Below are 13,403 nucleotides of genomic sequence, written 5' to 3'. Positions count from 1 at the left end.
ATTATGAAGGGCACTAAATGCTGCCCCTACCTGAGCTAAACAGGATGATGGTTCAGAGAAGGGTTGAATACATTGTTGGCAGGGAGAGCAAAGAGTGGGCCAAAGGACAAGCAGACTGAAATGATCCTAAAGGCTCTCTCTCTTCCTCTCTCCAGGTATCCCTTCCACATCATGGATTTGAGGCACAGGCACAGTACCCCCTTGATCTGGAAAATCTGTGTAAAAATTTTTGGCCCTCCCTTCATACCAGAGAAATTTTTCTTTTATGGGGTATTTATAGGACCTTAAATGCAATTATGAGTTACTAAACTTTTAAAGAGATCTCTACATTTCCAGCCTTTGTGTGCTGTCTCCTGGTTTTTGTTTTATTTTTGCAAACTAGCTTTTTACTTATTTTTACTTTATTGTATGTACTATACATATATCTTTTAAGAACTTTTGAGTTTCTAAATTTTTTTCCGTGTTGTCTGCTGGTCTTTGTGTGTCATCTGTTGCTTCTGGGAAGGTTCTCCAAAATTCCCATTTGATTTCTTATGCTGATCCCTGATAGAGTGAAACCACAATGGGGAAAAATTTTGCTATGAAAGGGAAAATTACAGATCTAAGGGACTGGGAAAGCCTGGTTTGTGAGTATAGACCAATAAAAAAGTTGTTTTGTAGCTTATGTTGTGATATGCAGAGCTGCATTTATTTAAGCTTCACTCTGAATGCTTTCTCCTGCAAAAATTAGAGGCAAATGGGACAGCTAGGGTGGCTCAGTGGATACAGCTAGATTTGGAGATAAGAAAACCTGAGTTAAAATCTGGCTTCGGACATTTCCCTATTGTGTGACTCCAGGCAAGTCACTTAACCCCAATTACCTAGTCCTTACCACTCTTCTACCTAGAAACTCAGTATTAATTCTATGACAGAAGGTAAGGATAAAAAAAAATTAGCGGCAAAGTTATACCTAGTTTGGTTCTAGGAAATTTGTGCTTTGTGGTACTTAAAACACAACAATTTAAGAGAGGCCTGGAATTAGGGAGCAACTCTAGTGAGTTTCTAGCCAACAAAGTCATTTCAGTTTAGACCTTCACACTAGCTGAGGCAGTTGGTTGGTGGTTGTCCTTATTTGAAGAGGATGAAAATGACATTGCTATGTTGGGGTCAAGGTACAGTGTGTCCAAGTTAAAGCAGTTACCTACAAAGGGGAAAAAAAAGGAGATCCTGGAGGAAAAACTCACCCCTCAGGGAAGAAGGCATTGATGATCCGATCTCCCAGGGGGTTGATGGCAAGCTCTGGAATCCTCTGGAAGTCTTCCCGGCTACCCAATCAGAAAGAAAACCACCTTCAGTAAGAAACCATTGACCCTGACCACACTTTCTACCTTATGAAATTTATTTCTTTGCCAAATGTAGTGCAGGATATAGCAATCTATTAGCTGCCAAATGTTCTTTTTTCAACTACCCCAAGAAGCAGGAAGAAGTCAGATTTGATTATGCTACACTCCAGTGAACTCAGCACATTGCTTTATTAAGGAAACCAATTCCCATGCAAATTCTAATCCCTACAAGTAAATGATTCCCTAGGCATTCCCATTTGGTTTCCAGTCAAACCTGGACGATTTACAGCAAAAGTGATGGTAGAGTTTGAAATCTGGAGTCTCCAAGTAGAAACTTACAAGTGTCTTCTTACCCTCAATTAATAGAAAAGGAATCAGAAATCTGGCTCCATGGCAATGTAGGGCTCCTTAGGCAATGTTTATAGCTATAGAAAGAAGAACATTCTCTAGACAGCTGGCAGTTTTCCTTGCTCTGGTTTTATCTTAGCCTGCTTAGTTCTTTGCAAATTAGAGAATAATTAATCCTCAAAAAACTGAGTAATACTAATTACCTTCAACTAGCTTTACTATCGTGAGTATTTTACATAAAATGTGTTTTATAAAACCCTAGAGCCAGTTCCTAATGGCACTTTAGCCTCTATGGAGATAGGATTGCATTACTGCCCTGTTCAATGGTTCCCTAGAGCCTATTAGAAAAAGACCAAATTCCTTAGCTTGACAGTCAGCCTTTCCCCTCCTCCCACGAGTTTTTTTTAACACTTTCCATCCTTATTTTACTGGGCCCCTCATCATAATCTTATGCTCCAGGCTTGGAATGTCATCTCCCCTACTACCCATACCCCATCTTGTTGAAATCTTACTCAAAAACCCAACTCAAATGTCTCCTCTACTAACAGTCCTCATGCCTTTCCCTTTTTTTTCTTTCAAAATAACCTTCATCTTCTGTCTTTGAACAGATACTAAGTATCATTTCCAAGGCAGGAGAGCAATTGGGGTTAAATGACTTTGTCCATGGTTTGAGGCCACATTTGAATCCAGGACCTCCCACCTCTAGACCCAATTCTCTGTCTAATCATCCACCTATCTACTGCCCCAGTGATGCCTATCCTGGTTTTAGTAAATCACCCGTCACCCAGTCTTCACATTTGGTGTCTACACTTAGGTGAAGCACTTCTTGTTCTATTTTATATTATAGTTGAATTTTTGTGGCATCTATCTAAATTATAAACTCCAAGAGGGTGGGTAGGTACCTTATTTAATCTGTGTAGCTCCTCCAGAGCCTTGAGTAATGCCATGTCCTGACCATAATAGGTATTTAAAATATACTGGTTAATGTAAGCAAACTGTTGAGACCTGAGGGTAAGGTCAAAAAAAAAATTATAATATACTTTCCATTCAGTGTCAAGTTTTGAGATCAAAGAGGCATTTTTAAGTGTAAATTAAGAATTTAAGAAAATAAAATATTAGGTAATCAAATATAATTTATACTGAGTGAAAAAGTGAAGAATGCTTTTTCTAGATAAAGCATTTTGTCCTTCTGGATCTCCATTTTTTTTGGTCTACAAAACTAGGCAATAATTGTTTTCTTAAGGATGCTCTGAAGATGAAGAATTTTGAGTTCTTTAGAAGATAAAAATCCTGAATACAAAATATTGAAGCAAAAGACCTAATGCTGTTAATGAGGACAGACTATCACATCCACAAGAAATGCTTCTATTTCACATAGAGGTGAATTCTTAATCCACTTCTTTTGAAGCTCCAATTTTAATTACTGATTGATTAAATCAAACTTCTCTTCACCTTATTTTGTGTGGTAGACATGGAGAACCATAGAACCTCAAAGTTAGAAAGATAAAGACGTTAAAAGACTAACATTTATATAGTCGAGTTCAACACCTACCTGGGTAAGAATTACTTCTATGACACTTTTTACTTAAACTCTTACCTTCTTAGAATCAATACTGAGTATTAGTTCCAAGCCAGAAGAATGGTAAGGGCTAGGCAATGGGGGCTAAATAACTTGCCCAGGGTCACATAACTAGGAAGTGTCTGAGGTTAGTTTTGAACCCAGGACCTATAGGCCCAGTTCATTATCCACTGAGCCACCTAGCTGCCCCCCTACAACATTTTAACAAGTGGTGACCTAAACTCTACTTAAAGACCTCCAAAGCTGGGGAGCTTACTCCTTATCTTTGAGGACAGCCCATTCTACTTTTAGATAGTACTAATAGGAAATTTGCAATCACAGTTCCTATTTCTGAGCTCTGGAAGAAAGTAAAGTAGACTCAACTCCTCTTCTGCCAGTAGACCAGGGCTCCTGGTAGGGGTGTAATAGAACCTTTCCTAAGATGGTTTCAGTAATAGCAGAGAGAAGGGAAGGGTCATGAAAGATTCCTGGGAAGATCTGAAAGGACTTGGAAACAGTAAAAAAATACTATAAAAATTAAATTATGAATGAATGATTAGTAATGCTACTGATGGAAATAAGGTAATAAGGATGAACAGGTGGGATGAGGTGTATAGGAAGCTTAGTTTGAGGTAGCTACCTCCTTGTTTATTGCTTGTGTAATCTTAGTCAAATGACTTAAATCTTTCAGGGCCTCAATTCCTATTCCATAAAATGAGGCTGGACCCCAAAATTCCTTCTACTCTAGCTCTTTGATGCTATTACGGTGGGGTTATTAAGTTATGATCCTAGACCCTTTGGCAAGAAGTTTCTAAAAGTATTGATGAATGAATCAGAGGAAGTTAGTCATGAGTTGCTTTTCTTAATGTAATAGAGGTTTAAAAAACACAAACCCCTAATGCAGTTAATTTAGCAAGTTAGTCTATATTATAATATATAATTATAGCATACAAAATATAGAATATATTATTAGGAACCTTGTATGTAATTTGTAAAATTCATAATATAGATTATCACACTATCTCCAAAAGGTGGCTACTGCTGTCTGATAGTAGGAAGCTGAGAAAAGAGATGGGGCATTGTTTTTTGGGAGGACTAAAGCTAATTTGAATTGCAAGGGTTATAAACTTCAGTTTAATCTCTAACCAGTTTAAAGTAATTTCAACTGAGAAAAGGTGCAGTTTAAATACCAAGTCTAGTATTAAGTAGTTGGTGAGCTGTTTCCTTTGAACTCAGTCTGAAAAAGGGCCCTGGCTTTGGATTTCCACTTCAGTTTATCCCATGTACTAATGTGAATGAGAACCTAAACCTTGTACTTTGATACTTTTCAATGGCGTCATTAGCATAGGGGTCAAAGAGCCAATTCAGCACAAGTTATTAGATTGAGGAGCATAAGCATGCTGGTGTGTTATTTATTTTAATGAATTTTGCACCTCTGCTCAGGGGCAGTTTCCCTAAAGGGATAGGAGAGCTCTAAAGCCCCATCAGTTTTATGCTTCTCATAGATTTATTAGAAAGCCAAAAGCTAGGGGGCAGCTGGGTGGCTCCGTGGATTGAGAGCCAGGCCTAGAGAAGGGAGATCCTAGGTTCAAATCTGACCTCAGACACTTCCCAGCTATGTGACCCTGGGCAAGTCACTTGACCCCCATTGCCTAGCCCTTACCACTCTTCTGCCTTGGAGCCAATACACAGTATTGACTCCAAGACTGAAGGTAAAGGTTAAAAAAAAAAAAGGCCAAAAGCTATTGTCAACGTGGAATCTAGAAGTCCCTAGTTTATTTAGTTGGGAGGTAGAAACCCCAGGTTTTGACCTTGTCACAGGAGTTTTCCCCCTGAGGGAAGGTCCCACTTCACCAGACAATAGACATCCACTTCAGGTGGGAGGTAGACCCCATCCGAAGTCAAGTAGCTCTTTTGTCTCCAGAAGCCTTTCCCAGTATATCACACCCTCCTCCTTCAGCTTGCTTTCTAGATGTCACTATCATGGATTAAGGTGGCGAAATTTAAGATTTAATTATGAGGAACAGCTAGTTGGCTACATGAATAGCAAGCCAGGACTAGAGATGGGAAATCCTAGGTTCAAATCTAGTCCCAGATACTTCCTAGTTGTGTGACCCTGGATAAGTCACTCAACCTCAATTGCCTAGCCCTTATTACTCTTTTGTCTTAGAAAGGAAGGATACTCAATATTGACTCTAAGATGGAAGGTAAAAGTTAAAACAAAAAAAAAAGATTTAATTATGTCAGGCATAGTATCCCTTTTGGGGGAAAAATCCTTACTGAGAAGGTAAAATATCAGATATACAGCCACTATGGGTGGTCTCTTACTATGGAAGTTGTCTTTTCCTTAAGTGTTCTTTTTCTTGCTCTGGGATTTCATTTACAAGAGAAAAAACAACCTTCTCTATAAAATCCATAGTCTTACAATTAAAAAGAATCTCAGAAATTATCTAGTCCTCACTTGGATGTGAAGCATAAATTCCCCCCAGGACATTTTCAACAAGTGATCACCAGTAATGATGAAAACTCACAGCCTCTCTAGGTCATTTGCTTCTTTTTTCTGGACAACTCCTTCTGCCTTCTTTATGATGACCTATTCCCATTCAATACAATGATTTTCCCAAACCCTTTTCATTCCTTCTCAAACTGGCCATAGTTGTCTTTCTTCCCATTCTCTCTGCTGAGAATCTTGCCTCATTTCGCAGAAAGAAAGCGAGGTTATATTAAGCTCCCAATTCTCTCTTCCACTTCAACTCAAATCTATTAGATCCCTTCTATCACTACTATCTCCATCTTAATCCATTTTAAATACGGAGGTGGTCTTTCTCCTTGCCAAGGCAAAACCTTCCAAGTGCGCAAATGATACTAATTCTATCCCATCTTGTCCAAAAGACTGCCTCCTCTATCAACCCTACCTACCTTCTTACTCTTTCTTCATTCTGTCTATTGTCTGCTTTCCTCTTGCCTACAACCATGTCTGTATTTCCCTGATTCCCCCAAAACTTTCAGTTGCTCCATCCATATGTCTTAGCTCTTGTCTCATATGTCTCCTCCTTTTTGTGGTAAATTCTTTGAGAGAAGGCCCTTCACTCTTTTCTTCTCCCTTTTATCTTAACTCTAAAACCTGGATTCCAACCTCATCATTCAACTGAAACTGCTCTCTCCCAAATTAAAAATGATCTCTTAATCATGAAATCAAATAGCTTTTTCTCAATCCTCATCCTTGACAGTCTCTGCTGATGTCAAAAGGCTTTTCTACACCACTCTCTCCTGAATCGCTTCCTGCCTGACCATTCCTTTTAAGGGTCCTTTGCTGGATCTTGTTAAACTGGAAAAAACATAGAACTATTAAAAAGTCAGGAAAACTACTCTTTAATCAGGAGAGGAATTCAGTACAATTTTTTAGGCTTCCATACAGAGTCACCCACTCAAAACCCTCAGAGAACCAAGGCTCTGGCTACTCACCTGTGGGAGAAATCACCAAATCACCAAGCTAGATGACAATTCCAAATAACAAAAGAATTTGGAGAATTTATATGCCTCTTGGGGACTGGAAGATGGGAGAGTATGGTTGATTGGCTTTACAAAGGCTACAAAGAAATTGAGGAGTTCTAGACAGGATTATCAGGGAGAAGCTGGTGCTTCACAATAGACACAAAAGGGAAAGATCCCGCCAAGGCCTGAGCTACCTTAGAAAGAACTTTGACACAAAGGGAGAAACTACCAGGATAAAAAGGGTACTTAACATCAGACTTAGCTAGCTTCACCAAAAAAACCTTTAAGGTATGTTGTTAGTCTGAAATGTGTGAAATTGGGACTTCCCCCCTTGAGAAATTCTTATAAGGGCAGGTCAAGCATGAGGTCCCACGCTGCTACAAACTTGGGATTCTCAGGATCTCAAGATTGGGGTTTCTAGATTCCAAGTTGGCAATCTTTATCCAGGGAATGCCTACTGACCCTAACAGTAGTAGTGTCACAGAACTCTGTCTAGGCACTCTTCCTCAATACTACCTAGTGATCTCCCCAGCTTCCACGGATTTGATGACCAGCCCTATGCGAATGATTCTCCAATCTATTTCTTCAACCCTAACACCTCTGCTCAGCTCTAGTCTCACATCTTCAACTGCTTAGTGGACATCGAAACTTAGATATCTGGTAGACATTTTAAATTCAATCATGTCTGAAACTGAATTCACTATCTTTCCCCTCAAAAAAGTTTCTGACTTCTGAACTTTCCTATTACTGCTGAGGATAGCAGTATCCTCCCAGTCACCCCCGATAATGCTATCATCCTGACAAAGGCTCTTATCACCTCAAGCTGGACTAATGTAATAATCTGCTGTTTAATCTTGCTGCCACAAGTGAAGGTCTTGCCACCATTTAAAATAAACTCTAGTAGCTCCTTTTCATCTCCAGAATCAAATATATAATCCTCTGTTTGGCATTTAAAGTTCTTTATAACCTGCCCCCTTTTCTGTCTTTTTATACCTTATATATCCCTCAGGTACTGTGCAATCTAGTGACAATGCCTTTTCCTTACTGTTTCTTACAGTAGGGAAATAAGCTACTCCTTACTTCCCTATTGGCCATTTTCACTGGCTGCAATTTTTGCCTGAATTCTCTCCCTCCTTATCTCCACCTCCCTGCTTTTCTGTTTTTTGCCAAATCCAAGCTAAAATTCCCCCTTCTATAGAAGTCTTTCCCATAACCCCTTTATTTTAGTGCTTTCCCTCCACTGATTATTTCCAATTTATCCTGTCAATATCTTGTTTGTACCTGGCTATTTGAGTGTCATCTCTCCAATTATACTGTGAGCACTTTTAGAATAAGGACATCCTTTGCCTTTGGTAACTTGGTATGGTAGACTTAATGTTTACTTACTATAGTCTTTACTTGATAAAGTTTTCCCTTAACTAGGGTCAAAAATCTGTTTTGTTATAACTTCTACCTACTAGTCTTCTGCTTTCTTAGGGAATAAATCTAATCATGTGCCACAAGACAACTCTTAAAGCATTAGAAAACTGATAATGGGGCAGCTAGGTAGTTCAGCAAATTGAGAGGTAGGCCTGGAGACAGGAGGTTCTAAGTTCAAATCTGACCTCAGATACTTCCTAATTGTATGACCATGGGCAAGTCCCTTAACTCTAATTGCCTAGCCCTTGTAACTCTTCTATCTTAAAATTGATACTAAGGCAGAAGGTAAGAGTTTAAATAAACTCTTTAAGGGGGCAGGTGAGTAGCATAGTGGATTGAGAACTAGGCCTGGAGACAGGAGGTCCTGGGTTCAAATCTGACATCAGACACTTCCCAGCTGTGTGACCCTGGGAAAGTAACAACCCCCATTGCCCAGCCCTTACTGCTCTTCTGCCTTGGAACCAATACCCAGTATTAATTCCAAGACAAAAGGTAAGGGTTTAAAAAATAAAGTATTTCCAAAAAATATTCTGTGTATTTACAGTTTTATTTTGGGTTTTGGTTTTGTATGAGTGTGTTATTACAACCACCATAATGGAAGTATGTTTTGTATGATAATAAAAATAACATATTAAAAAATACTATGATATTGCAACAGAGATAGCACGATAGCATATAGAAGGGTTCTGAGAAGTCAAGAATGATAATTTTCTGCTGGTAAAGTTGCAAAATGATTTTATCATTCTAGAAAACAATTTGGAATTATGGAAGCTGTTAAATTGTTCTTTCCCCTCAACTCAGAGATTTCACCATTGGTACTATATCCCAAGAAGTACACTGACATTTACAAAAGACTCATGTACAAAAATATTCTGAGTGGCATTATAGAAATCAAATGCACACAATAGCAGGTACAGTGTTGACTGGGAGAGGAGGGAGAAAGGAAAGAGTGAAGGATTTGAAGGCAGAAAACCAGAATTTACAGCCCATCTCTGCTACTTATATGTGTGAGCAAATAGTTCTGGGGCCTGTTTCTTTATCTGCTTTAAAAAAAAAAAAGAGGAGGGAGAGGGGTGTGGACTAGATGGAAGTAGATATCTTCCCCTTAAAGGGAAGCTTAGAAGCCATTTAAATCCCAAGATTGGGGAAATGGTTGAACAAATTGTGATCTATTAACAGAAATATTAGTGTAATTAAATACTTGCGATTTACAAGAATTACCAAGTTGCAAAGAGAAATACAAAGAAGCAAGACCTGGAAAGACATGTGAAGAGATGTTGAGGGAGAAATTAGAGGCAAAAGAACAACATATGTATGGATGATAACAAAGTTAATAAAGTCAACATGAAGAAGCAACAAAATTCAAGTCAAATATAAGCTGATGTTGATATCAAACAGCCAAAGATGGAAGATAATAACCAATTGATAATATAATTGTGTTGGAAGCAAATATAATTTGCAAAGGAATTTTGTTGAGAAATATCCAATATGTCAAAACAAGAAAAGCTGCATTCCACAGCAGAGACTGCTGGGTCTGGCATGAGGAAATCTTAGATCTGACACGTTGCACTTTGTTACTAGTTAAGACACATAATCCCTCTGGAGCTTTAGTTTCTTCATTTGAAAAAGGGAAAATAGCCATACACCTCAGGGTCACTGAAACTCAAATGAGATGATGTGTCATGTACTGGGCTTTGCAAACCTTAAAGAACTGGATAAATGTCAGTTGTTTTTATTCTTTTCTAGAGCAGGGAAAATATGGGGTTCAGAACGGGCCATGATCCTCCAGATATGATCTGACCAGGCCAGATTAGAGCATGATTTATCACTTCCCTTGTTCTAAGCACTAGATTTTTAAAAAACCCATACCTTCTATCTTAGACTTAATACTAAGTATCTGTTTCCAAGGCAGAAGAGTGGTAAAGGTTAGGCAATAGGAGTTGATTGACCTGCCCAAGGTATAAGGAAGTATGTATGAGGCCAAATTTGAACCCAGGTCTAGTGCTTTATCCAGTGAGCTACCCAGCTGCTCCTAGACTTCTATTAATGAACTAAAAGTGCTTTGAAATTATTTTAGCTTCCTCCATATGGAGCCACCTACACTAAAGGAGAAGAGCCTGGGGGTAGGGGTGTATGAAATATCAATATGGAATAACTCATGCAGAGGCAGTGAGCAAGAGAAACTTTCATTTTGTCACCCCCCAACTTCTTCCTTCCATAGAAATTCTTTGGTATTTAAAGCCCTTTACAACCTGATTTAAACCTGTGTTTCCAGATTAAAACTATCTCCTACCGACTCTACACTCTAACCAAACTGACCTTGCTGTTCACATAAGACATTCCATTTCCCATCTGTGTAACTTTGCTGACTTGTCTTCATTCCAGGAATGTATTTCCTACCATTCTCTGCTGTTCTCTACATCTGAGAAGTTTTAGCTTCCTTCAATATTTACTTTTAAATTCCACCTCCTACATGAAGACCTTCCAGACCATTGGCTGCTAGTGCCTTCTCCTCTATCTACATCTATTCAGATTAGAGACATATCCATCTCTCTCCCCTACTTAAATGTGTACCCATTGTTTTGCCTGATTGATTGTAAGCTCCCTGAGGGCATAGATTGGCCCTGCTGACTGATGAAGTTTTGCATCATGGCTGCTATAAGTCCTTTCACCAAGTTTCCATTTCCCCATAGCAGCTCTGTTTGGCTTCCTTCCTCCTCCAGGAGAAGCTCTATTACTTGAAATATCCTTGGAGATATAACTATTACCCATTCCCCATATCCTACAATAGGGTGGAGATTCAACTGTGGCACCAATTGTAAATTTATATTAAGTTTAGAATTCACTAAAACCCTCTTGTCTATTCTACCCAAACTGTCTTTTTAGTCTTTGTCTTCCTAATCCTATACTTGCATTGCTTTAACTTAAAATTTTTTTATTTTTCAATTACATGTAGAAACAATTTTTTGACAATTGTTTTCTGACATTTTTGTGCTTCATATTCATTCCCTTCCTCCTCCCCCTCCCCAGGTGGTAAATAGTCTGATAGAAGGTATATCAGCATTTTCATGCAAACTCATGATAGAATAAAGTGAAGGCTGTCATGTTTTGGTCTGTAATCAGACTCCAACAGTTTCTTCTGTGGCTTGTTTTTATCATGAGTTCCTTGAAGGTATCTCGGAACTTTGTTTTGCTGATAATAGTTTAGTCCTTCAAAGTTGATCTTCATATAATATTTCTGTTAATTTATACACTGTTCTCCTGGTTCTGCTCACTCTACTTTGCATCAGTTCATGTAAGTCTTTCCAGGTTTTTCTGAATTTACCCTGTTCATCATTTTTTAGGGCATAATAGCTGGTATCTTATTAGATGCAGCTAGTGAACTAGTCGATAAGAACGCAGGGTCCAGAGTCAGGAATACCTGAGTCCAAATCCAAAGCTGTGTGACCCTGGGTCAATTACTTATCCTTTGCATGTCTTCATTTCTTCATCTGTAAAAATGAGGCTAATAATAGCATCTATCTCCTAGAGTTATATTCAATGAAAAGGTTTCTTCCCATTTCCTCCAAGAGTCACACTTGACTAAGAAAACCAAGCCTCTATATAGTTCAAAACAATTATAGTAATACTCACCTTACATTTGCACAGCATGACAACAAACATTTAAATTAAAATGTACTAAATACCTACAGAACATTTTCTAGTTTATTAAATGGCTATGTCATTTCATTTGATTAACAGTGGTTAGCTTTAGAATGGGACACCTGTCCAAATAAGGAGACCAAGTATTACCTTCATTTTACATATGAGAAACCTAAATCACAGAAAGATTAAATGACTGGATCAAGGTAATAGGAACTTCTATTAAAGAATGAAATGGAAGCTTTTCTGACCTGCCTAATCCAGTGCTCTTCTCATTTATATTTCATCCTAAAGTTTATATATAGAAAGTTTATTAGCCATAATGACTGACCTTTCTTGAAGTTTTACACAATCTTTATTAATACTTGGATTTGAATGAATGAATGAAAAACTCTCAAAAGGCAAATCAGGAGGCATTGTGCTGGAAATTCAAATACAAAAGGGAGACAGATCTTGTTATCAAGGACCTGACAATTTAATGGGGGAGATAATCCACATGGGGAGGGCTGGTGAGGAAAGCTGAGTTTTCATCAGGGATGGTGGTGAGTGGAGCCAGCAGGTTACCTTACCCTTTCCAGAAACAACAAAAGTATAGATCTGATTACTATTACCACAGCAAGAGGTAGAAAGTAGGAGAGGTAATTAAAGGGAGATGGCAAGATGTCCCAAGATGTTCATGGTGAATGAATATGAAGTCCTACTGGAACATACTGATATACATGGTTAGAAGAACTTATACTCACTTGCCAAATAAGCTCAGCCCCAGGGAGGAATTCCAAAGCTGAGTGGGTTAATTTATCTTTTATTAACTTTTACAAATGGAAGTCATTATTACAATTCCATATCATTGTTTTGGTAACTGTGTGGAACTTAACTCTACCAAAGCTGAAAAGGATTCTGAAATAAATCTGACCATAGAATAGAATTTTTAAAAAGGAGAACTATAAGGAACTTATGAAGATTATATGATCTAGCAGATAGATGTTTGCCACCAGGACCAATGGTTGTTCATTTTCCTAGCTAATAACATAGCAACTAGACGGTTCCTTTAGAAGTCAGCTGATCATTAGCAGCAATCAAATTAAGCTGCATAATGTTTTAACATTTAGGAGACTTTTAAAAGAGGAACAACTAGGAAGTACAATGTATAGAATCAGGAGGTCCTAGATTCAAATCTGTCCTTAGTCATTTCTTAGTACTCTGGACAAATTGCTTAGCTATTGTAGAGCCCTCTTGAAACCAATACATAGCGCTGATTTTAAGGCAGAAGATAAGAGAGTTTAAAAGTAAATTAAGAGGAGCCAAGTTCTGGTCCTGGTTCTGGGTTCAAGGTCCTGGGTTCAAGTGTGACCTCAGACCCTTCTGGGGCAAGTCACTTAACCCCAATTGCCTGGGTCTCACCACTCTTCTGCCTTGGAAGGTAAGGGTTCAAAAATAAATAACTAATGAGCATGCATAAGGAGGGATACATCTAGTAAGGATACACACTCTGAAAGCTCTTCAGAACGGGAGATATTTAAACTCAAGATAACTAGTTAAGTCAAGAAGACACTTATCTAAACTCACCCCAGACAACCTTGTCTATGTATTTCTGCAAGTCACCTAATTTGTCTTCCCAA

At 38.4% G+C, this 13,403-nt stretch overlaps 1 protein-coding gene across 1 annotated transcript in view; it reads right to left on the bottom strand.

Annotated features, from left to right (window-relative positions):
* Positions 1-13,403, bottom strand: part of CHP1 (calcineurin like EF-hand protein 1) — a 49,192-nt gene that overhangs the window by 18,828 nt on the left and 16,961 nt on the right. Inside the window, exon 3 of the mRNA XM_001370957.5 lies at positions 1,224-1,304. Coding sequence (XP_001370994.1) covers positions 1,224-1,304 — 81 coding nt within the window. The remainder of the gene's footprint in view (positions 1-1,223; positions 1,305-13,403) is intronic.

This window comes from Monodelphis domestica, chromosome 1 (assembly GCF_027887165.1).
Source record: "Monodelphis domestica isolate mMonDom1 chromosome 1, mMonDom1.pri, whole genome shotgun sequence".
NCBI lineage: Eukaryota > Metazoa > Chordata > Mammalia > Didelphimorphia > Didelphidae > Monodelphis > Monodelphis domestica.
Note: the sequence above shows the minus strand (reverse complement) of the source record. Positions and strands in the feature narration are given on the sequence as shown.